The sequence below is a fragment of the Solea senegalensis genome, linkage group LG1 (assembly GCF_019176455.1).
Source record: "Solea senegalensis isolate Sse05_10M linkage group LG1, IFAPA_SoseM_1, whole genome shotgun sequence".
Taxonomy (NCBI): Eukaryota; Metazoa; Chordata; class Actinopteri; order Pleuronectiformes; family Soleidae; genus Solea; species Solea senegalensis.
The window spans coordinates 36,975,311-36,996,207 of record NC_058021.1 but is presented as its reverse complement, the minus strand read 5'-3'; the positions used below and the strand labels follow the sequence as shown (position 1 = coordinate 36,996,207).

At 44.7% G+C, this 20,897-nt stretch overlaps 1 protein-coding gene and 1 long non-coding RNA gene across 2 annotated transcripts in view; one reads left to right on the top strand and one right to left on the bottom strand.

The window, feature by feature from the left end:
• Nucleotides 1-20,897, bottom strand: part of myo10 (myosin X) — a 60,013-nt gene that overhangs the window by 3,593 nt on the left and 35,523 nt on the right. The window contains exons 5-32 of the mRNA XM_044031504.1: nt 18,606-18,740; nt 18,408-18,532; nt 17,886-17,899; nt 17,645-17,729; nt 17,447-17,565; nt 17,164-17,293; nt 15,950-16,068; nt 15,259-15,405; nt 15,077-15,177; nt 14,690-14,756; nt 14,515-14,607; nt 14,363-14,431; nt 14,205-14,287; nt 13,925-14,033; nt 12,748-12,828; nt 7,691-7,815; nt 7,228-7,342; nt 3,484-3,590; nt 3,177-3,401; nt 2,941-2,980; nt 1,892-2,839; nt 1,662-1,782; nt 1,254-1,497; nt 1,070-1,165; nt 776-869; nt 637-692; nt 392-534; nt 84-275 (exon numbers count right to left, since the gene is read on the bottom strand). Coding sequence (XP_043887439.1) covers nt 84-275; nt 392-534; nt 637-692; nt 776-869; nt 1,070-1,165; nt 1,254-1,497; nt 1,662-1,782; nt 1,892-2,839; nt 2,941-2,980; nt 3,177-3,401; nt 3,484-3,590; nt 7,228-7,342; nt 7,691-7,815; nt 12,748-12,828; nt 13,925-14,033; nt 14,205-14,287; nt 14,363-14,431; nt 14,515-14,607; nt 14,690-14,756; nt 15,077-15,177; nt 15,259-15,405; nt 15,950-16,068; nt 17,164-17,293; nt 17,447-17,565; nt 17,645-17,729; nt 17,886-17,899; nt 18,408-18,532; nt 18,606-18,740 — 3,983 coding nt within the window. The remainder of the gene's footprint in view (nt 1-83; nt 276-391; nt 535-636; nt 693-775; nt 870-1,069; nt 1,166-1,253; nt 1,498-1,661; nt 1,783-1,891; nt 2,840-2,940; nt 2,981-3,176; nt 3,402-3,483; nt 3,591-7,227; nt 7,343-7,690; nt 7,816-12,747; nt 12,829-13,924; nt 14,034-14,204; nt 14,288-14,362; nt 14,432-14,514; nt 14,608-14,689; nt 14,757-15,076; nt 15,178-15,258; nt 15,406-15,949; nt 16,069-17,163; nt 17,294-17,446; nt 17,566-17,644; nt 17,730-17,885; nt 17,900-18,407; nt 18,533-18,605; nt 18,741-20,897) is intronic.
• LOC122773112 lies at nt 18,910-19,910 on the top strand. The gene is made up of 2 exons (XR_006360859.1): nt 18,910-19,067; nt 19,297-19,910. It is a non-coding gene; the product is annotated as an uncharacterized LOC122773112 (long non-coding RNA).

Sequence of the window (20,897 nt, the reverse complement as noted above, 5' to 3'; positions counted from 1 at the left end):
CTGTAAAGACACAGCAAAGAGCAGAGAAAACTATGTGGATCTGACATCACACTTGTTGTTGTAAATGAACTTTTCCCTCTTACCAGTCTCTTTGTAGACCTTCTCGTCCGGCTGGACCACCGAGCAGAGGCTGTTCAGCACCAGCGTTCCCAGCTTCAGGGCATTACGCTCAGAGCTCTTGTAGTAGTCCAGGGAATTGTGGGTGAGCAGGAACCAGCGCTTCTTCAGTTTCAGCGAGGCTTTGGTGCTGTTCTTCATCTCCTTGTGCAACCAGCCTTGTGGAAGAAAAAAGAATCAGTAATGAGAACTTCCTGTCGAATCTCCTTCGTCATTAAAGCTCCAAAACAACACTTTTTGTGTGTAAAGGGACGTTTAGTGGTAGTGGCGTCACCTCGGATGATGAACTCCTGCCCATCGACACGGGTGTCTCCCTTGGAGCGCTGCAGCAGAGTGATCCAGTGGTGCATCTCCTCGGGCGTGTCGGCGTTGCAGTGCAGCACGCGGTTCGCAGTGATAATCACAAAGGAGTTTGGCCTGTGTACAGAAACACGTGTGTCATTGAACAGGAATTGCTTACTTGTGATCTGGGTAAAGTAATACCCCCCCTCCTGGCTGAGGTTTAAATAAAGTCTCTACCTCTCAGGATTATCCGACGCACAAACCGAATCTATCATCCCCACATCCAGTGTTCCCTGAAGAGACAGAGAGAGGACGATGAGTTTGACTTCAGGGATTAAAAGTGACTTTTTACCACATCGCAGATGAAAGTACTCACCACAGCGTTCTGAGGGTTGGCCTGCTCATCGTGCATCTCCCTGATCTCCTGCTCTGTGGAGCTGTGGACCTGACTCAGCACGCTGAACCACTGGCTGTAACCATGGAAACCACATCAACAATGTCAATACGTTTTTGGCAAAATGGCTGACTTCCTGTTGGGTTTAGGGTATTGCTCCTTTTGTTTTTGTGATGATTGTGTTGTGTTATCATGAAGCGTTTGCATGGATTTAATATTGACATCTTTTTTGTTGTTTGTTTCTTTAGGTCAGCGTCTAGAGTTATGCTAACAAACCTGGCATCCTCAGCGGACTCTGCGATCAGGTGGTAGGTCCTCTCTGCCATCACGATGTTGATTCCATTCTCTTTACCAGTGTTATCAATGATATCTCTGCACAACACAAGCACACGATGAAATCTTCATGACGATGCTGAGATATTTATATTTTATGCTAATTAATACACTCAGTTATCCTTACTTGGCATCGTGCATGTCCAACACGCCCTTCATCTTGTCCTCGTTGTCGTTCTCAAAGTACATGAGCTTGCTCTGCCGCAGCACAAACCAGCGGCGCTTCCAGTTCCGGCGGGACAGCGTCGACGAGCCGCCTCCCTTCTTGTGCAGCCATCCCTGCTTCAGAGCCTCCTGCTTGGCCCGGAACCACAGGAATGTCTCGTCCTTGAGAACACACCAGCGCCGCTTCCACGTGTTCATCAGACCACCTGGAGAGGGGGAAAACATGAGGCGGCGGTTTTAGGGATTTGGTTGTCTCATGATTTCAGTTTTCCCAAAAGATCTTGATCTTGCTACACAAATAAAAAAGGATGTAAATAGAACAAGGTTCAAAACTAGCCTTGTCATCACCCCGTCCGTTGAGAGATTATACCTTTGATGTAGAGGAAGCTGTGGAAGTATGGGAGTGTGACGCAACTGTAGACAGAATCCCGCCTATACGACAGCTCGTCTTCGGTGTCGAACCTGTCAAAGTCGTCTTCGCTGTCCTCGAACTGGAACAAAAGCAGTTCAACAAGTTAAGACATAAAGCATACCACAACAACGACTCATCTTAGGTTAACAGGAGACACTAATGTCATGGTTACAAAAACGTTCACTCACCGATGACTGAGCTCCCTCTGAGCTGAAGCGGTAAACCCCCGAGCTGTTGTAGGTGCCAACAGAACCACGATAATCAGGTGACCACTGCCCACTACGGGGGTTGGAGAATGCCATGCTGCCACTGGACACGATGGCGCCTTCGTCATAATCATCCTGGTCGTAGTCCGAATCCTCGTCTGGAGGTATGAGCTCCACCAGGTCATCGGACTGAGCCTCAGATGAAGCCTGAGGATGGCAGTAGGACGAGTCCCCGCTGGAGGAGGTGCTGTGGCAGACTACTGGTACAGGTGGTAAAGGCAACGGCTGCTGAAGCAGGGCTGTTGGCGGCATTGGTGGGATCACACCGTCGTTGGCATACGGGTCTTCTTCAGACGAGTCATCGCTCGTTCGGATCCCACTGGTCCGCTGGCCGTCTGAGTGTCCGTGCTCACTCGGGTTTGGAGAGTCTTTAAAGGCCTCATCGTCAGCCCCAAAGCCTTCGTCCACCTCCTCTTCATCACTGCCTCTCCTTCTTCTGTTGTCCTTTGCCTTTTCATCGGCTTCGCCGACTCCCAAGGAGCTTTCAATGTTCCTCACACACTCGTCAATCTCATCGAAGTTCAGCGAGTCTAGGAACTGCTGCGCGGCCTTACAGGCTTCGTCCTCCAGCCGCTGGAGCTCCTGGTCACGCAGAAGCTGCAGGCGATTAAGGGAGGCCTCGGTCAGGGAGAGCTCCTGGCGCTCCTTCTGCCTCTGCAGTGCCTGGATCTCCCGCTCCAGTCGTAGGATCTCCTCCACTTGGGATGCTTCATGAGGGCGAATTGCCTCCTCAAACACCTCTGCTGTCTCGAGCTCCGCGAGGGCATCTGGTGATGCTGCCACCTCCTCTGCAGACTCAGACTGAGCCAGAACCAGAGAGGCTAACTCGTCCGCACGATGCTGCTCCTCCAGTCTTCTGGCCTCCTCAAGCTTAAGGATGGGAGAACAAAGAAAATTGGAAAAAAGCATCTAATGGAAGCTACCTTGAGTTTGATGTGTTTGTCTTCAGATTAGAAGACGTGTCCTCGTACCTGTCTTTCAAGTGTCTCAGCCTCCAGCCTCTGTTGCTCCCTGCAGACCAGACCAAGATAAGATTTACCAAAACAAAAGTCATTGCATTTCCTCCCTTGTAGGGGCATTAAAGTCCCATTAAAGCCTTTTTGCATGTATACAAATAACAGTAACTATGTAGTATGGTACTAGTTCTTATTTGTTAATCAGATTGAGGATAACAATGTCGTGTCCTCCTTTAACTTGATTAGCCCACCTCTCCATCTCCTCCTCCACCTTCCTGCGGCACTGCTCCTCCTTTTCCCGCCTCCGTCTGTCCTCCAGCAGCTGGCTGTAGATGCGGCGAGCCAACCGGCCTCGCAAGCACTTCTGGAAGGTGAGCGCTGCCCAGCGGAGGAGCAGAAACTTCCTCCTCCAGTAGAAAGCTCGGTAGTTCTTCTGAATGACTACAATGCACTGCAGCAGCTTCCTGTACTGCTTCCTGCAATGAAGGACCACGTCAGTAAACCATGTGACCAACCAATGTGAACTGTCCAGCAGTTGTTAAATTGCTGGGGTTGTACCTGGCCATGTAGCCCATGACATGGGCCTGGATGGTCATGGCTGCCTTCAGCACCTCCACCTCCCTCTGCTTCTCCAGGCGGTGCTCCAGAGACTCCCGCAGGAAGACCTGAGGGAGGAAAACATGCAACCTTTTTATTTTATCATTGTTCATAGTCCGATTAATATTCCAGCGTTGCCTTTGGTGAAGACGTGTGCACAGCAACCTACCTGCTGACTACCAACTGACTTCTCTACCAACAAACTGACCTACCTATCAACCTACTTATCTACCTACCGACTGACCAACCTGCCTATCTACTGTCTGGCCTACATACCTACAAACTGACAGAGAGCAAAGTCCGACCTAAGAGATGAGCACTCTTCCTACCAACTGGTCCTGACCTAACTGACAACTGTCCAACGTCTCGACCGACCATATGAACAAACATCAGATCTATATATCCACCTAACGAGCGCAATTCAACCCACTCTCACTCAATAATGTCACTTCGTCTCATTATTTAGATTTTAAGAACCCACAGTTTGCTGGAGTCCGAGGGCAACTGTTGTACATTGTTGCTCAATGAATGTCGAAGCCTTTGTGAGAGATCTGACACCATTTTCAATCAAATGTGAATGTCGTGGGATTTGGGGACATTTGGAGGACACCACAGGAGCAGCATAAACCCATGAAACTAAAGACCTTCCATATTTTCTTCAGTAATCTATATATATGACATATGAGGCTTTATTTGATAGGACAGAGCAATTATTATTATTTAGATGAATTTCTTTCACAATTTTCTAATTTAATTCAACATTTTCTTTTCTGAGAATGTGAATGTAGCTGCTGTACGGAGGTAAAACAGCACGGAGAACAATGCACTCTCATTATCACACACAGTCATTATGAAGTAAAGATTTACAAGGCAACAGCATGAAGTGAATTTACCAGTCACTCCCTCCCAGAGGAACAAGTGAACAGAACAAAGCAGAGGACGTTAATCAAATCCAGATCTTCTTCCTGCTTCTGTTCACACCACAAATAACCGCAGTGTTTCACTGACATCTCTGTGTGTCTCTGTGTCTGTGTGTGTATCTGTGTCTCTATGTGTGTGTCTGTGTCTCTGTGTGTGTGTCTGTGTCTCTGTGTGTGTCTGTGTCTCTGTGTGTGTGTCTGTATCTCTGTGTGTCTCTGTGTGTGTGTCTAAATATTTAATATCTGTCAAATTGACCCAAAAAAAATTCAAACAACAAATTGACAAAAATCTACCAAACAACCAACAGAGTTATGAAAAGAGTGCAAACACGCACACACTCCAACACACACTTGACGATGGCGGGACGCTTAGTGTGACGTCACTATTGTTTGTAGTTCTATTAATTATCTATTAATTTTGTTTATTAAAGGTGGGGGCAATATTTATTGTGGCACAGTTAATTTGGGAAATATTTTGGCTTTATTTTCATCTGGGTTGTTTGTTATAATAATCAAGCTTGTGTTCATTTATTGTGTTTTTGGATAATTGATGTTTGGATGGGAGGGGCAGAGGACATAAAGAGCGGTCTACCTCCCACTTGAGCAGTGTATATTGGGTTACAGAGGAGGTAACACCTATTTTTGCTCGCCACTAAATTCAATTATTTTGACTGAGACTTGTATAGGTTTTTTTTGGAAATGGCAATTTGGGACATTTCATATTTTTTTTCTCGATTTTCACCTGTAAATATTTTTTCATGGTATGCAACTTGGGTTGGACAAATAAACAGAGAAACAATATCAGTCGACTACGCCATCATCTTTGGGTCTATTAAGGAGTTGCAGCAGAACCCTGTGACAAAATGTATGTGTATATGTATGTATGTATGTATTTATGTATGTATGTATGTATGTATGTATGTAGTCTTCGCTCTATACAAGCATATATAGTGTGTGTGTGTGTGTGTGTGTGTGTATGCTTGTATAGCACGACGACTACACCCTTGTGTGTGAGTCCTGTGAGGTCCGACAGCTTGTGACAGAAATGACATGAGCAGTAAAAGTGTGGCCTCGTGTATGAGGTTCACTACTGCAACAAAAGTGGAGCCTGAGCGTTGATCGCGGCTCACTGTGATGGTCAGGGCACACAACAGAATCCACGCTGAACCACATCGCATCCACTCAATTGAATTTAAAGGGGACATATTATGCAAAATCAACTTTTTAACCATTTCAATACTTATATTTGGGACTCTGGAGGCCCTACCAGTCGCCAAAGTGTGGAAAAAGAATACTCAGTCATTTCTTCGTGGTCCCCCTTAGTATAGGCGATAAAACACTCGATGTTGAATTCCCTGCGCTTATGACGGCAGCATGCGCATTTCACCGCGAATGTTACCACCCCACCAGTAAGTTTACTTTGAGAGCTCCACCTTAGCTCCACCTTGTCCCTATAAAATGCGAGAGTGCAGGCGAGGGAGGAAGAGCGGTATTATGTCAACGTGGAGGGACAAGTGTGCTGTTGGTGGCTGCACAGTGGAGCACAGTGTTTTATACAAACTTCCAGCCTCAGAGGATTTTATATATGAAGCTAATGTGCCGGATAAAGTCAGCAAACGTGTGTTCGCACCACTTCGCATCAGACTGCGGCCAGCGGTCGCCGTATTTAGTCAGGGGACGTATTTCACCGACGTACAAACACACACATTTTTAAGAAAAGGTCACATAGAGCTCATAACTGACCATTCTGACACGTCCTAATTAAAAATATTTGTTCAGTACTTCCTCCATGACCGGAGCACAGACACAGTCTGATACAGTCACATACAGCAGCAGTTTATTCAGCTCGCCGCTGGCGATCAGTGGTGCTGTCCCCAAGTGTTTTCGGCTCGATCCTTATGTAGGACGTCTCTTCCTGTGACGGCACTCTCGCTGTTTTCTGCGCACGCTGCCATGTTGATATTGTCAGAGAACTAGTGGAGGGAGGGGGAGACGAATAGAACTGTAAAGCGCTGTAAAGAGGACAAATCAGAACCCCCCTGGAAGAAGTGGGTGTGTGTTTGCCTGTGTCATTTGCATATAAAGGGACCATGCACGAAAACTGAGCGTTCTGAAAGGGGCGGGTTTAACAGGGTTATTGAACTGCTATGATGCTTCATCCTCATGGTATTTTGACCAAAGCATGTCACAGACATGTTCATTAGGACACCAGGGAACTATTTTAACTTGGAGAAATAGGGTATAAAATGTCTCCTTTAAGGCTTTTAAAGAAAGACAAATGCGAGGACATGTGGCGACTGAAAGGAGCTCCATGTAAATCTCTTTGTGAGAGACAGTGAATCCTCTGAGGGAGAGAGAATTGATCTGATTGTTTCATGGTTCAGTGCTGACCAGTGTGTGTGTGTGTGTGGACGCTGCTACAGTTAAGAGTGTTTTCAGTCCAGTTTTACAGTCGTGTGTGGACGAGATTAACGACATTTGCCCATTCAACCATTTCCATTCATTCATACACACACACACGCACACACACTAGGCACTAGCATGTTCTTCTTGGTCTACTGTTAGTGAATCAGAGAGTGACAGAAGAGACCAGAACCAATATCTGTTGGACTCCACACACACACACACACACACACACACACAAAGCCTCATAACTAACCTTAACCATCACAACTCAGTGTCAAACCCTTAACCTGACGTTGATGCTCAGAAAGCCATTTAACAGGTTTGTATGTAAATGTGTCCTCACAGACAACGACACACAAACAAAGTCGACAATCCTCACCTTGTTTTTGCCCAGCTGCCACTCTGCACTGCTGCTGTCATAGTGCTGCAGCAGCTGGACGCAGCGCCCCCTGGGGTCGTCCAGCGACAACGCACCACGCATTAGAACCTTGTACCTGAAAAAGAAACGGGTTCATCAGTAAAGTTGATAAGTCTTTTATTTTGAAAACTGCAGGTTTGTTTTTTAATGTGAATGTAAATGAAACTCAGACTTTTAATTTGAAAACAACAAAGTCACATTACAGTAACTCAAACTGTTATTTTGTATTTAAGTGGATGATTACAATCACAAAAAACACAAAAAGTTTGAAAGTTAGATTTTTAATTACAAAACTATGAGGTTACATTTTGGTGTGTGTGTGTGGGGGGGGGACTCAAACTATTATTTTGAAAATCCCAGAATTGAGTTTTAGTGTGAAAGGACACAAACTATGACTCTTTAGTGGAGTGGTGTGGAGACAAACCTGGAGCAGAATTCCTGGAACGGTCTCCGGATCGGGAAGCCTGTGCGTCGGATCTTGACCGTCTCCAACATTCCAGAATATCTGAGCTGCTTCAGAACCACGGACTGGTCAAACTGGTCCGGCATCTGGAGACGGAGACAGTGATGATGAGAACTAATGTTCATATTTAATCTCACCACTCACTCTTCCACACCAAAGTCCAGAGACAAAATCAGTGATTTTAGCTGCTGGTCCTCTGCTGCTTTGTGTGGTCACTTTGTGTCACTGACGTCACTGAGACGTTAGTGATGGAGGCAGCAGAGGATCAACAACTCCTGTGTGTGTGTGTGGTTTACAAACTTCAGTTTCCAGTTGGAAAAGTCTCACAGTGAGATAAAGATGTGAACGCGTTCTTAAGACGTCGTAGACTTAAACGGACCGAGGAAACCTTGATTTAAGATCTTTGCTGGTCCCTGTAAGCTCCTCCCTCTCATACACACATCCGTCACTGGACAAACTGCACATGTGTGTGTGACGTCGTCCGAGCCTCGCGTTGACGTCTGTGCTCCAACACACACACACACACTGTGTCTCACTGTCCCGGGGAGTCCTCTGACCCTGTGACCCCTGGTGGGCGTCGTGGGCTCAGCATGAGAGGCGTCTTTGATGCTAGCTGTGAAACGATCGGCTGTCGATGGCTCATTTAAACACATGAGGCGAGGACATCGTCTCTCAGAGTGTCAATGGCGTCCTTTAACAGCCACCATCCACACAGGGGGGAGCAGGGGGCTCATTAGCATAGCTCACATTAGCATTGGTCCAGACAGTGGAGCGGTGTCAGGAAGCTGACCCCTGTTCTCTAACTCTGTCACTTCCTCTGGAATGTTTCATATTTCTGAGTCTCACACAATTCTTCACTCAATCTGATAAATCTGTTGAATGCAACTGTTGCAAAATCACAATCGTTTGAAATCCAAATGCCAAAAAATCCTAAATTTGAATTCCTTGTCTGTCCAAAAGCTTCAGATTCTCCATTTAGTAAAATTTTGACAGCAAATCCAAATCCAGGTGTGAAAGTGCAGTCTAATCCAAAGATTTAAAGTAAAAACCTGCTGATGTTTTGAACTGTGAGACATATTTGAATGAAATCGCCTGTAGATGTGGGTTAAGTGTGTGTGTCACCTCTCATTTCCATTTCCATGACATTTTCTAGGTTTGATGTGAAAAAGCTGCACAAACCAGTGACAGAACTTCCTTTCTGTTGTCGTTGATTTGGGTGAAAAAACCTCAGTAAGATGTTTGTGTGTAAATCAGTGTCAGGAGGCGCAGAGATGGTCTCACGTCTCTACACTGACCTGACGGACAAACTCTGTCTTTCTTCAGCTCAAAGACATTCAACAGGACAAAAGGGGGGCGTGTCAGGGCACACCCGGGGGGGGGAAGAACAGGCGGGGGTGAAAAAGGCAAACAAACCACACTGGAGAAGAGATGTCCATCCCACATGACCTGCTGCTTTCATTTCAGCTAAAAGAGAAAATGTCTCAACAACACATCAGACGGGCACGAGCCAATGATCTTGTTCTTCAAGAATTTTGTAGTAAATAAATAAGGTGAAATAAAACTGACAGTCCTGAACGACTGAGAACCTTCTGTGTTCACATTCAAACTCAGTTCAGGATCCACCAAAGATTTGAAAACTTAATTCCAAAAATCTAAAATTCAAGTTCCTCGTCTATCCCGAACCTTCAGATTCTCCAGTTACGTTCTTTCTCTACTCCTTCACCACTTCAAGCATCTAATGGCGTATTACCACCGGCTCTACTTACCTCACCTCGCCTCGCCTCGCCACGGAACGGCAAGGTTTAAGTAGTGTTTCTACTAACATCGTAACCTGGTACCAGGTAGTATTGTCAGTGCCTGCTCAGGCGAGGTTCCAGAAGCGTGGTGACTAGGTAACATGTGATGATTGGTCAGACTGTCGGCCACTGACCAGCCAGAGCGCCGTCGCAGGAAGAGACGTAGATCAGTTAAAACTACTTAACAATCCTAAACACATGGGTTAATCTCCAACAACTACAGGAGTCTGCTGCAAAGTCACTCGTCATTCGTGTGTGTGTGTGTGTGTGTTGCATAGAAAACAAAGTCACCGCAGTTTCACTCAGCCGTGCAGTGATAACTCCGTCCACATAGTTTTTTTTGTAGTGGAGATGCAACCTATTCATGCCGTGCCGAGGCGAGTACAGCAGGTGGAAATACGCCATAAACACCACCTTGGACAGACGCACACACACACAGCCACCCAATGTCTTTGTCCAAATCCAGGCGTCCAGGTCTGAATGTGGAAACCAGCAGGAAGTCAAATCCTCTCACTTTTAGGGGAACAATGTTTGAGCGCATGGACGGACATAAATCCCCGACCCTGCAGGATTTAAGCTTAACCCGACTTTCACAAACACACACACACACACACGGACGGACGCACAACTATCACTGGAGCTTCTTTGTGGATGTGACGGCGACTGTGGAGCGAGCAGTGAGCTTTTTTAACCACTCAACACTAATAAAACAGGATGTTGGGTGTTCAGTGAGAACGACCCTCATAATAACTAGAACTATAAATAGATTTAGAAGTACAATAAAAATGTTTTCTTGTCATGATACAAATCCCTTTTTAATTGCTATGACAACAAAGAGAAATTGTTCATTAAATTCAAGAAGCCTCAGGTCCGAATCGTTAACGTTACCATCAATACTTTTGAAGTACTTTTATACATAAGTGACCTTCCGGAATGTTGTCTTGAGGCTTCACGTATATGCAGACGATACAGCGCTTTACCTCGTCCAATCCCAATTTTTATGGCAATTGAAAAAAAGCTTTTGTGGCTTCATCCACGCTATTTCTTTTTCATTTGAAAACTATGAGGAGCCACTTTTAGCACAGATCACAACTGTCCCTGAGGCTCTGCTGCGTTGTTTACTCTCAAGCCTCCCAGTCAAGTCAAAAACTTTGGCTAAATGAAATGGCCACAAAATGAAACAGGAAGTAGCCAACAGAACTCCAGATGCTAACACTCAGTAATATTAGACATGCCGCTTCTATATTATATATAACTTCATATTTACGAGTGAAATGAACGCAGAGACGTTAGTCAAACGTTTACCAAACGACGATGGAGCCTCTGCCCCCTGGTGGAGGGAGAAGAAGCTCACTCATCATTTTCTTACAGCTCTTCAACAACAAATATTGATCAAATCCTTAATTTGTATTAGTTCATGTAAATCTGTTTTAGTAATTTATTCTTTTCACAAACGTGTTGACATTCTTGATACAAACCAGACAGATTCAGTTTGAATGATTTCTTTGTCAAATGGAGAAAAGAAACTAGAAAATATTGACATTTAAGAGGCTGAATTATTGAAAAAACATGAATAATCCATTCATCGAGTAAATGCTGCAGACCTCATTTTTGTCTCTAACAACTGCAAAAGTCTCTGCAGTGAGTTGTGTCTTTACATCAAATGACATTTGAGCAGTAAGTGACTTAATGTCCTTAAAGAAACACTTTGTTCACATCTGCAGCTCAACAAGCATCATCACTCCGTCTGTACAGAGATCCTCAGTCTCACCGTGCATCGTCGCTGCTCCTGCCGCTCCTTCTGTGTCCTCCACGCCAAAAAATCACTGTTAATCTCCCAATGTCTCCGTCCCTCACTTTGTCTCACTGTCTCTGTCTCTCACTCACTCCTCACTCTCACACTGAGTCAAACAAAGGCTTCCAAAAACCTCCAAACTCCACTCCCCCTTTTTCTTGTGAGGAGAGGGAGGGCTGTGGTCGCCATGGCGATGACTCTCTCTCCTGCTGAGGCTAATTTGTGCAGGCCACTTGTAGGGCCTTGTGTGTGTGTGTGTGTGTGTGTATATGTGTGTGTGTGTGTGTGAGAGAGCTAGTTGTTTACATTCAAACGTGCTGGTGGACTTTTGTGTCTGCTAACGCTAACGCTAGCAGAACTAACTGCTGTTCATTCATTTCAAATGTGGCGGCTGTTGAAGGCTACACACACACCATGAAATTAGATTTGAGATTTGTGTCAATACTTTCATATTTTCAAACATGGATTTAATCCTTAAAAAATATTGGATTTTATGAGTTGGAAAAAACAAATGTTTGTTTTTGCAACAATCAGAATTTTGTTTGCTCAAATGTATTTTTGAATGTAATCATTCAATATGATATTTATTGAATTATATATATCATATCATATATGATATTTTATTTGCAATTTGTGTATTGTGATTGTGTGCTTCATTGTTGTTTGCTGAAACAATTACTCGATTCATTGATTACTAAATGAATCGTCAACTGTTTTGGCAGTGGATTCATTGAGTGTTTTTAAGGAATTATAACAATCCCTTCACTTGTGAAACGCTCTCATAACTTGTGAAACGCTCTCATAATTTGTGAAACGCTCTCATAACGTGTGAAACGCTCTCATAATTTGTGAAACACTCTCATAACTTTGTAACTACAACAGGAACATTTCTGTGTCAGGGAATATTCACAGTTTTGACGACAAATAAACCACTCACTCTCCCACACCAGTCCATAGAGAAAATCATTGATTTTAGCTGGCGGCGACTCAGGAGTTGCTGGTCTTCTGCTGCCTTGTGTGGTCACTTTGTGTCACTGAGGTCAATCTGAGTGAATTATTTCAAAAACTGAATTCACTAAAATAAGACATTAGAACTGTGATGGAGGCAGCAGTGGATCAACAACTGTGTGTGCGTGTGATGTTAAAATCACTGATTTTCTCTATGGACTTTGGTGTGGGAGAGTGAGTCTGTGTGTGTGTGTGTGTGCGTGTGCGTGCATGTGTGTGTGAGAGTGAGTGGTTTCCATCATCATTTATGTACATTAACCACCACATTCTCCAATACTCCAGTCTGTTGCTAGGCAACCGGGGGTCAGAGGGCACCACAGCAGACAATTTTCATTCTTGTCTGCAGTCGGTTGTTGGGGGAGGAGTTTATGATGATTAAAATGACAGACGCGTGTGTGTGTGCGTGCGTGTGCACTCACCTTGTGTGTATTTGGTTTGATGCATCGTATAAAGTAAGGGTTTGAAGTGCTGAGGGTGGCCATCAGAGAGTGAAGAGAGTTCTGTGACAAAACACATACAAGTACTACTGTTACTACTGTTCCTGCCACAAATACTACTGTTACTGACATAAATACTACTGGTTCTACTGTTCTTGCCATAAATACTACTGTTACTGACATAAATACTACTGTTACTCCCACAAATACTACTGTTACTGACATAAATACTACTGTTACTGCCATAAATACTACTGTTACTGACATAAATACTATTGTAACTACTGTTCCTGCCATAAATACTACTGTTGCCATAAATACTACTGTTTCCTGTCATGAATACTACTGTTCCTGAAAATGTGAATACTGCTAACACTATATACACTGTTACCGTCATAAATACTACTGTTCCTGCCATAAATACTACTGTTACTGCTGTAACTGCCATAAATATTAGTGTTAATGCCATAAATACTACTGTCATAAATGCTACTGTTCCTGACATAAATACTACTGTTACTGCCATAAATACTACAGTTACTGCCATAAACACTATTGTGACAAATAGAAATAGTACTGTTCCTTCCACAAATACTACTGTTACTGCCATACATACTACTGTTACTGACGTAAATAATACTGTTACTATTGTTCCTGCCACAAACACTACTGTTACTGACATAAATACTACTGTTACTACTGTTCCTGCCATAAATACTACTGTTACTCCCATAAATACTACTGTTCCTGCCATCAACACTACTTTGACAAATACAAATAGTACTGTTCCTGCCATAAATACTACTTTTCCTGCCATAAATACTACTGTTCCTGCCATAAATACTACTTTTCTGCCATAAATACTACTGTAACTGCCACAAACACTACTGTTACTGCCGTAAATACTACAGTTACTGCCATAAATATTACTGTTCCTGCCATAAATACTACTGTTACTGCCGTACACACTACAGTTACTGCCATAAATACTACTGTTACTGACATAAATACTACTTTTCCTGCCATAAACACTACTGTGACAAATACAAATAGTACTGTTCCTGCTATGATGACAGATACAACAGTTAGTGTATAAGTACAATAGTCTAACAAAAATGTGCTCCTCCCATGAATGACCGTTTGTGGAATCCTGTCTCACCTTGAACTGGGAGCTGACTGTGGGTCGTCTGTGTTTGGAGCTCGTCTTCAGTGTGTCCTGTTTGTTTCTGCTCAACACATGTTCAAACAGATCATAGACAAAGTCCAGCCTGGAACACACACACACATACACACACACACACACATACCCAGAGAGAAGTTTAAAAACAAATTTTTTTTTTATTATCAACCACAAAAATCACAAAAGACTAACTCAAATCTTTCCAATAACAACCTAAATAAGAAAATTTTAAAAAATCAGCCTATGAAATTAGACGCACCTGCTCTCCCTCAGCAGGTTGAGGATGTCGTCTCTGAAAGTGTCTCTGTTCTTCTCCAGTGTCCCCCTCACGTCATACACCACCTGCATCAAGCCACAAGAGGGCGTCAGACACACACGAACACGCGCGCACACGAACACACACACACACACACTCACCTCTCCTGCGTAATGTCTGACCCCAAAATAATGCACTGCAACACGTGGTTTGACATAGAAAGAGTTTTTCTGCAAAAACAAGTTTTTTGAATTATTCCTGTTTTTGTGTAAACATTTCTATTTTCTTAAAAGTGAAGAAAACACGGACGCACCGAGTGCTGGCTGTGGAGTTTCTCCAGTAAGGTGCCGTCTGTGGCTTTAGGGAAGTGACTCTCCTCATTCATCAGTGCCAGGAGACCCAGTTTCTATGGAAACGTCATCATCATCATCATCATCATCATCACTGTGTGTGGCTTGTTTTTCTGGAAACATCTACAGAACGCTCACCTTCTCGATCAGATCCAGACACTCGCCGTTATCCATCCAGTTAATGTCGACCCAGACCAGGCCTTCCCTGCAGGAACCAACCAATCAATCAATCAATACACAGACCAGAGCTACAGCACACAGAGAAATGGATTAATTTCACTCTCACTAACAAACAGGAGGGATCATGTTTGTCTTTTTGTTTTCCAAATACTCAGAATCATGTGTTTCAGGTGCCTGACCCTAACACTGACACTGAAATATGACTTTCTCTGAGTTTTTGTCACGTTTTGTAAACCACTCACTACCTACTACTGTTACGTGACTTCCATGTGTGAGCTCCTGAGTCTCAAATGATCACTTTTTGTTCTAAAACATCCATCGTGTGAAAAAACCACCTCCACCTACTTGTTGTACTCAAGTTGCTCCAGGGAGAAAATGTGCTTGTTAAAATATTCTTGAAGCTTCTCGTTTGCATAGTTGATGTTGAACTGCTCAAAGCGATTGACCTGCAGGAGAATCAGGAGTTTAAAGCAGAAAGATGAAGAATCTGTCACACGGTGGCTTTTTATTGATTCTGTCCAACGCACCTCGAAGTTCTCAAATCCAAAGATGTCCAGGATGCTGATGGACTTGAAGTCTTCTCTGCCCCTGATGCGGTTGTTGAGTTTGCAGATGATCCAGTTGAAACACTGAGAATAAAGTGCCATGGCCATGGAGTCTCTGGAGTCGACCGCCTGCCGAGAAACCGCAGCAATAACAAGAGTTTCAGGAGCAGAAAAACAAGAAAAACGACCAGTAAACATAAAAAGACGATAGCACACAAAGGGCGAAACAGATTTTTCGCGGCATGAGATTTACATTCAAAGACCAGAGGGTTTGAGTTAGAGGAACTTAAGTCGATGTTCACGCCTCCAATTTACACACACACTTTTCATACAGCACTCACACACACACGCACACACTGCTGCTTCCATCACTAAGTTCTAATGTCTTATTTTTAAAATCCTTTGTTCAGATTGACGTCAGTGACACAAAGTGACCACACGAGGCAGCAGAGGAGCAGCAGCTAAAATCACTGGTTTTCTCTGTGAGGTAGACGAGGTGAAGATATCGTAGACTTTAACAGATGTTCATTTAATAAAGTGAGTCTTCTGTAAGTGGATAAATCATGGACAGGTGGTGCTCACAGCACTTTTACGACGACAAAAACAAACTTTCCTATCTTACGATAGATGATGATTGATTTTAGGAGATTATGAAAGAGTGTGGATCACTCACCTGTTCTACAGTGAGCGGTGTGCAGATCTCCTCGCCCCTGAGGATCATGGACCGGTGAGTCAAAACCTCTGCCAGCTGCTCAGAGTTCAGGCCCAGGAGGTCTGCCGTCCAGCTGAGAGCTGCAGATTTCAGCAGAACATGGACATTAGAGCAGAACACGGACCTTAGAGCAGAACACAGACCTTAGAGCAGAACATGGACATCAGCAGAACATGGACGTTATATCAGAACATGGACGCCAACAGAACATGGACGTTAGAGCAGAACATGGACGCCAGCAGAACATGGACGTTGGAGAGCAGAACATGGACGTTAGAGCAGAACATGGACGCCAGCAGAACATGGATGTCAGCAGAACATGGACGCTAAAGCAGAACATGGACGCCAGCAGAACATGGACGCGTAGATCAGAACAAGGACGCCAGCAGAACATGGACGCGTAGAGCAGAACATGGACGCTAGAGCAGAACATGGACATCAGCAGAACATGGACGCAGCAGAACATGGATGGCAGAACATGGACGCCAGCAGAACATGGACGCAGAGCAGAACGCGGACGTAGAGCAGAATCATGGACGCAGAGCAGAACGGACGCGTTAGAGCAGAACATGGACGCCAGCAGAACATGGACGCCAGCAGAACATGGATGTCAGCAGAACATGGACGTCAGAGCAGAACATGGACGTCAGAGCAGAACACAACGAGAGCAGCTGATCAGCAGAACAGAACGAGAGCAGCTGATCAGCAGAACACGAGCTGATCAGCAGAACATGGATGTTAGAGAAGAACACAACAAGAGCAGCTGATCAGCAGAATACAACGAGAGCAGCTGATCAGTAGAACACAATAAGAGCAGCTGATCAACAGAACACAACACGAGCAGCTGATCAGCAGAACACAACGAAAGAAGCTGATCAGCAGAACACAGCAGAAGCTGATCAGCAGAACACAACAAGAGCAGCTGATTACCAGAACACAGCGAGAGCAGCTGATCAGCAGAACACAACGAGCAGCTGATCACCAGAACACAACGAGCAGCTGATCACCAGAACACGAGAGCAGCTGATCACCAGAACACAACGAGCAGCTCAGAACACAACGAGCAGTTGATCACCAGAACACAACGAGAGCAGCTGATCACCAGAACACAACGAGAGCAGCTGATCAGCAGAACACAACGAGAGCAGCTGATCACCAGAACACGACTGACTGACCTGACTTGGAGGACACTTGAGCTCCTCCTGCTGTCATGAACTCGATGTTCCCCGCGTGAAGAACCACTGCCAGCAGACGGAGGATCTCCCCGATGTTCTCCTCAGTGAACTGCATCGTTCTCATTGCATTCTGGGAAAAAAACAAACACACACAGGAAATCGGTGAGTTCCTCGTGTGGTTTGTGAAGAAGTCATTATGAATTCCTCTGAAACCACTGAGAGTTCTGAAGCCCCGCCCACACAGAGACGGTGTTTCAGGAGCAGATATGTGTGTGTGTTCTACCAGGACGTCGTGGAAAGTGTCTTTGTCGTTGATGGTGTTGTCGTTGACGGTGTTGTCGCTGATGCAGCTCGACTGCCTCAGGTAATGGTAGCTGTCGGCGTTTGTTAACCGAAGCGTTTCTGTGGACGACAGAGACCACATTTCTAACATCATGTGACAAACTGTGATGAAGGAGAAGGTGGGCGTGCTTCCTCTCACCTCTCTGCTGGTTGGTGGCTCCTGCTAACAGAGCGTAGAAGATGTGGTAGTTTCTCTCTCCTGGGTTCTGTCGGACCACACGATTCTGTCAATGAAAACCAACAATGAAACACTCGTGACACACAGTCGTCTTTGAGACCAAACACATGACACAGTCAACAGATGAACGATCAAAGATTCTGTCAAACACTGTGCAGCTCTGGTTTTAAAGGTTCAGCTTCAGGTTTACAAGAAGACTCACCTTTTCTAGAAGATCTGACGTCAGGAAAAAAAGTGTCTGTCAAGGCTCACAACAGAGAGACAAAGAGACAGAGTGACAAAGAGGCAGAGAGACAAAAAGACAGAGAGGCAGCGAGACAAAGAGACAAAGAGGCAGAGAGACAAAAAGACAGAGGGATTAAGAGACAGAGAGGCAGCGAGACAAAGAGACAGAGGGACAAAGAGGCAGAGAGACAAAAAGACAGAGGGACAAAGAGGCAGAGAGACAGAGGGACAAAGAGGCAGAGGGACAAAGAGACAGAGTGACAAAGAGACAAAGAGGCAGAGGGACAAAGAGGCAGAGAGACAGAGGGACAAAGAGACAGAGAGACAGAGGGACAAAGAGGCAGACAGACAAAAAGAAAGAGAGGCAGAGGGACAAAGAGGCAGAGGGACAGAGAGACAGGACGTGACACTGACACAAACACCACAAAGACGGAACATCAGAGCGTCCAGTTAGCATATCGATATCGCTAGACACAGTTTCAGGTTATTTGGAGGATACAGTCGACGATCCGGCCTCCCTGGATGTTTCCCTTCTGGCTGAAGTGCAGCTGGACGAACTTCCCGAAACGGCTGGAGTTGTTGTTATAGACGGTCTTGGCGTTTCCGAAAGCCTCCATGATGGGACTGAGAAGCAGCGCAGACGTTAGTCAACCAGCAGGCGCACAATAAGATACGTTTATATTAAGATGAACCTGACCTGCTCTCCAGCAGTGCCTCCTCCACATGTGACGTCCCGTCTCTGGAAGACGTCTCCAGTGAGTGCTGACTCATGGACGACAGGAACTTCAGGATGAGTTTGGTGCTCTCGGTTTTTCCCGCTCCGCTTTCTCCACTGACGACAGAAACACAACAACAATGCTGATGAGTCCACAAATGTCCACAAAAATTCACTGGACCAATTATTTTCTCGTTGTTAGTGAAAATATGTCAAATAAAAGCAGGACAATGGTAGCAGTATCAAAAGTAAAAAAAAATTTATTTGTTTATTTGCAGCTCATCAAAGCTCCTGAAACACTTCAATTTGTGCTTTTTAATAACAAGTTAAGTTTTTATGCAAATTTACAATTTTTTTGTGACATTAGCAACATGAATTCCTCTGTTTCCTTCGTATCCAGCACACCGACAGACAAAAGGCTCCGCCCCATTTGTTTCATAAACAGTAAGTATAAAAGTAGGAATATAATCTATACGTCGCAGTCCCGCTGGTCAAAGCTCCGCCCACAGGAACTTATTGTCTCTGCCATTTCGGTGATGCTTTTACTCTGATATTTGCGATGCTTGACGTGGCTCACATGCTAAAAACAAACAAACAAACAAACAATCTGTGATAATGTTTTATTTCTTCTTTCCATGAAATCAAATCTAATTTCCTTTTTTTGTCCCAACAGCAACAACAACACAAGAAGAAATTATGAAAACGCACACAACAGGACCTGAAACACAACAACACACAAAAGAAACAGCATCATATTGAATGTTTTAGCTTCAGGTTTCTGTGCTGACGACATGTCACATGCTCTGCAGGGAGTCCTGACCCTGCCTGTGTGTGTGTGTGTGTGTTTATTTAAGGTGTGGCTGTGTGTGTGTGTGTGTGTGTGTGTGTGTTTGCCTGCAGGTTGTGTGCACTTGGATTAAACGGTTGCTGCAACTTCAAACAGAAAAACGAGTCAGATGTGAATCAGCTACTGTCAGCTGACACACACACACACACACACACACACACAGCCAGCAGAGGGCGCACTGTCTCAATCATAACCTCATCATTTATTCTGTGAAGGTGTTAGAAAACTTCACTGTCCTGTTTCAGCTCATGTTTGAGGGAATTCAAACCTGCGGCCACGTGTTGTGTTGCTTTCAGGCACAAAGACATGCATGCACGCACACGCACAAACAAACACACACACACACACATACACACACACACACTCTTTGTATTTATGAATGAAAGCAGAAACCAGAGTGGCTTTGGTTTATATGACGCAATAAAACACAAGAAAAACAATGATCAACACTGAGTAAAATGTTTAAATGTAGCAGTTTTGTCTCATGTAACATTATCATCAACATCATCATCATCAACATCATTCCTTCACTCTCCACTCAAACCCTCTCAGGTTGGTTTTCGGCTGCAGGGTTTTTGTTTCCACAGATGCCAAAGCAATGAACACACACCCAACTCTCAGGGTCAGGAGGTCAACTATGGACCGCAGGGGTCAAGTCACACACACACACACACACAGAGTCAGCCCTAAAATCCACACTTCTGGACGTCAAAGAGTTTGATTATTGAGGTTTGACCTTTAACCTTTAGATATTTTCTACAAACAAGTAACAGTAACAACAACAGTAACAACGTCAGTTTAAGTCTACGTCCGTCTCACAGTGAGATAAACACATGAACACATTCTTAATCTGACGTAGATTTTATTCCAGCCGAGGCTCAGACGTGTTCACTGAGTCTCAGCAGGTCAGGATCAGAACCATGTGCTAAAAACCTGACTCAGCACTTTTCAACAATCTTCTGTGTTCTGGTCTCAGGTTTTCCAGCACATGCAGGAGAACCTGGTCTCAGCCGGACTCTGACTCATCACTGAGGTGAGCGGGAGAAACAATGACAACATGAGATGAAGTTTTCCCTTAAATCTGCAGCTCAGGTCCTGAGTGTGAGTGAGTGAAAATGCTGCGCGTTAATGAGCAGATGCTGCTCCCTCCTCCTCCTCATCTGCTTCTGCACGAGCTCCTGTTTCAGGCTCCTCCTCCTCTGCTTCTGCATTGGCTCCTGTTTCAGGCTCCTCCTAGCCTCCTCCTGGATCTGATTACCCATAATCCTTAGATCCAGTGCAAAAAAAGGAGCGCTTCCTGCCTCGTCTGAAAGTGCAAGGTTGCAATTTATAGCTGATCTTACACACACACACACACACACACACACACACACACACACACACACACACACACACACACACACACACACGCACACACACACACACCC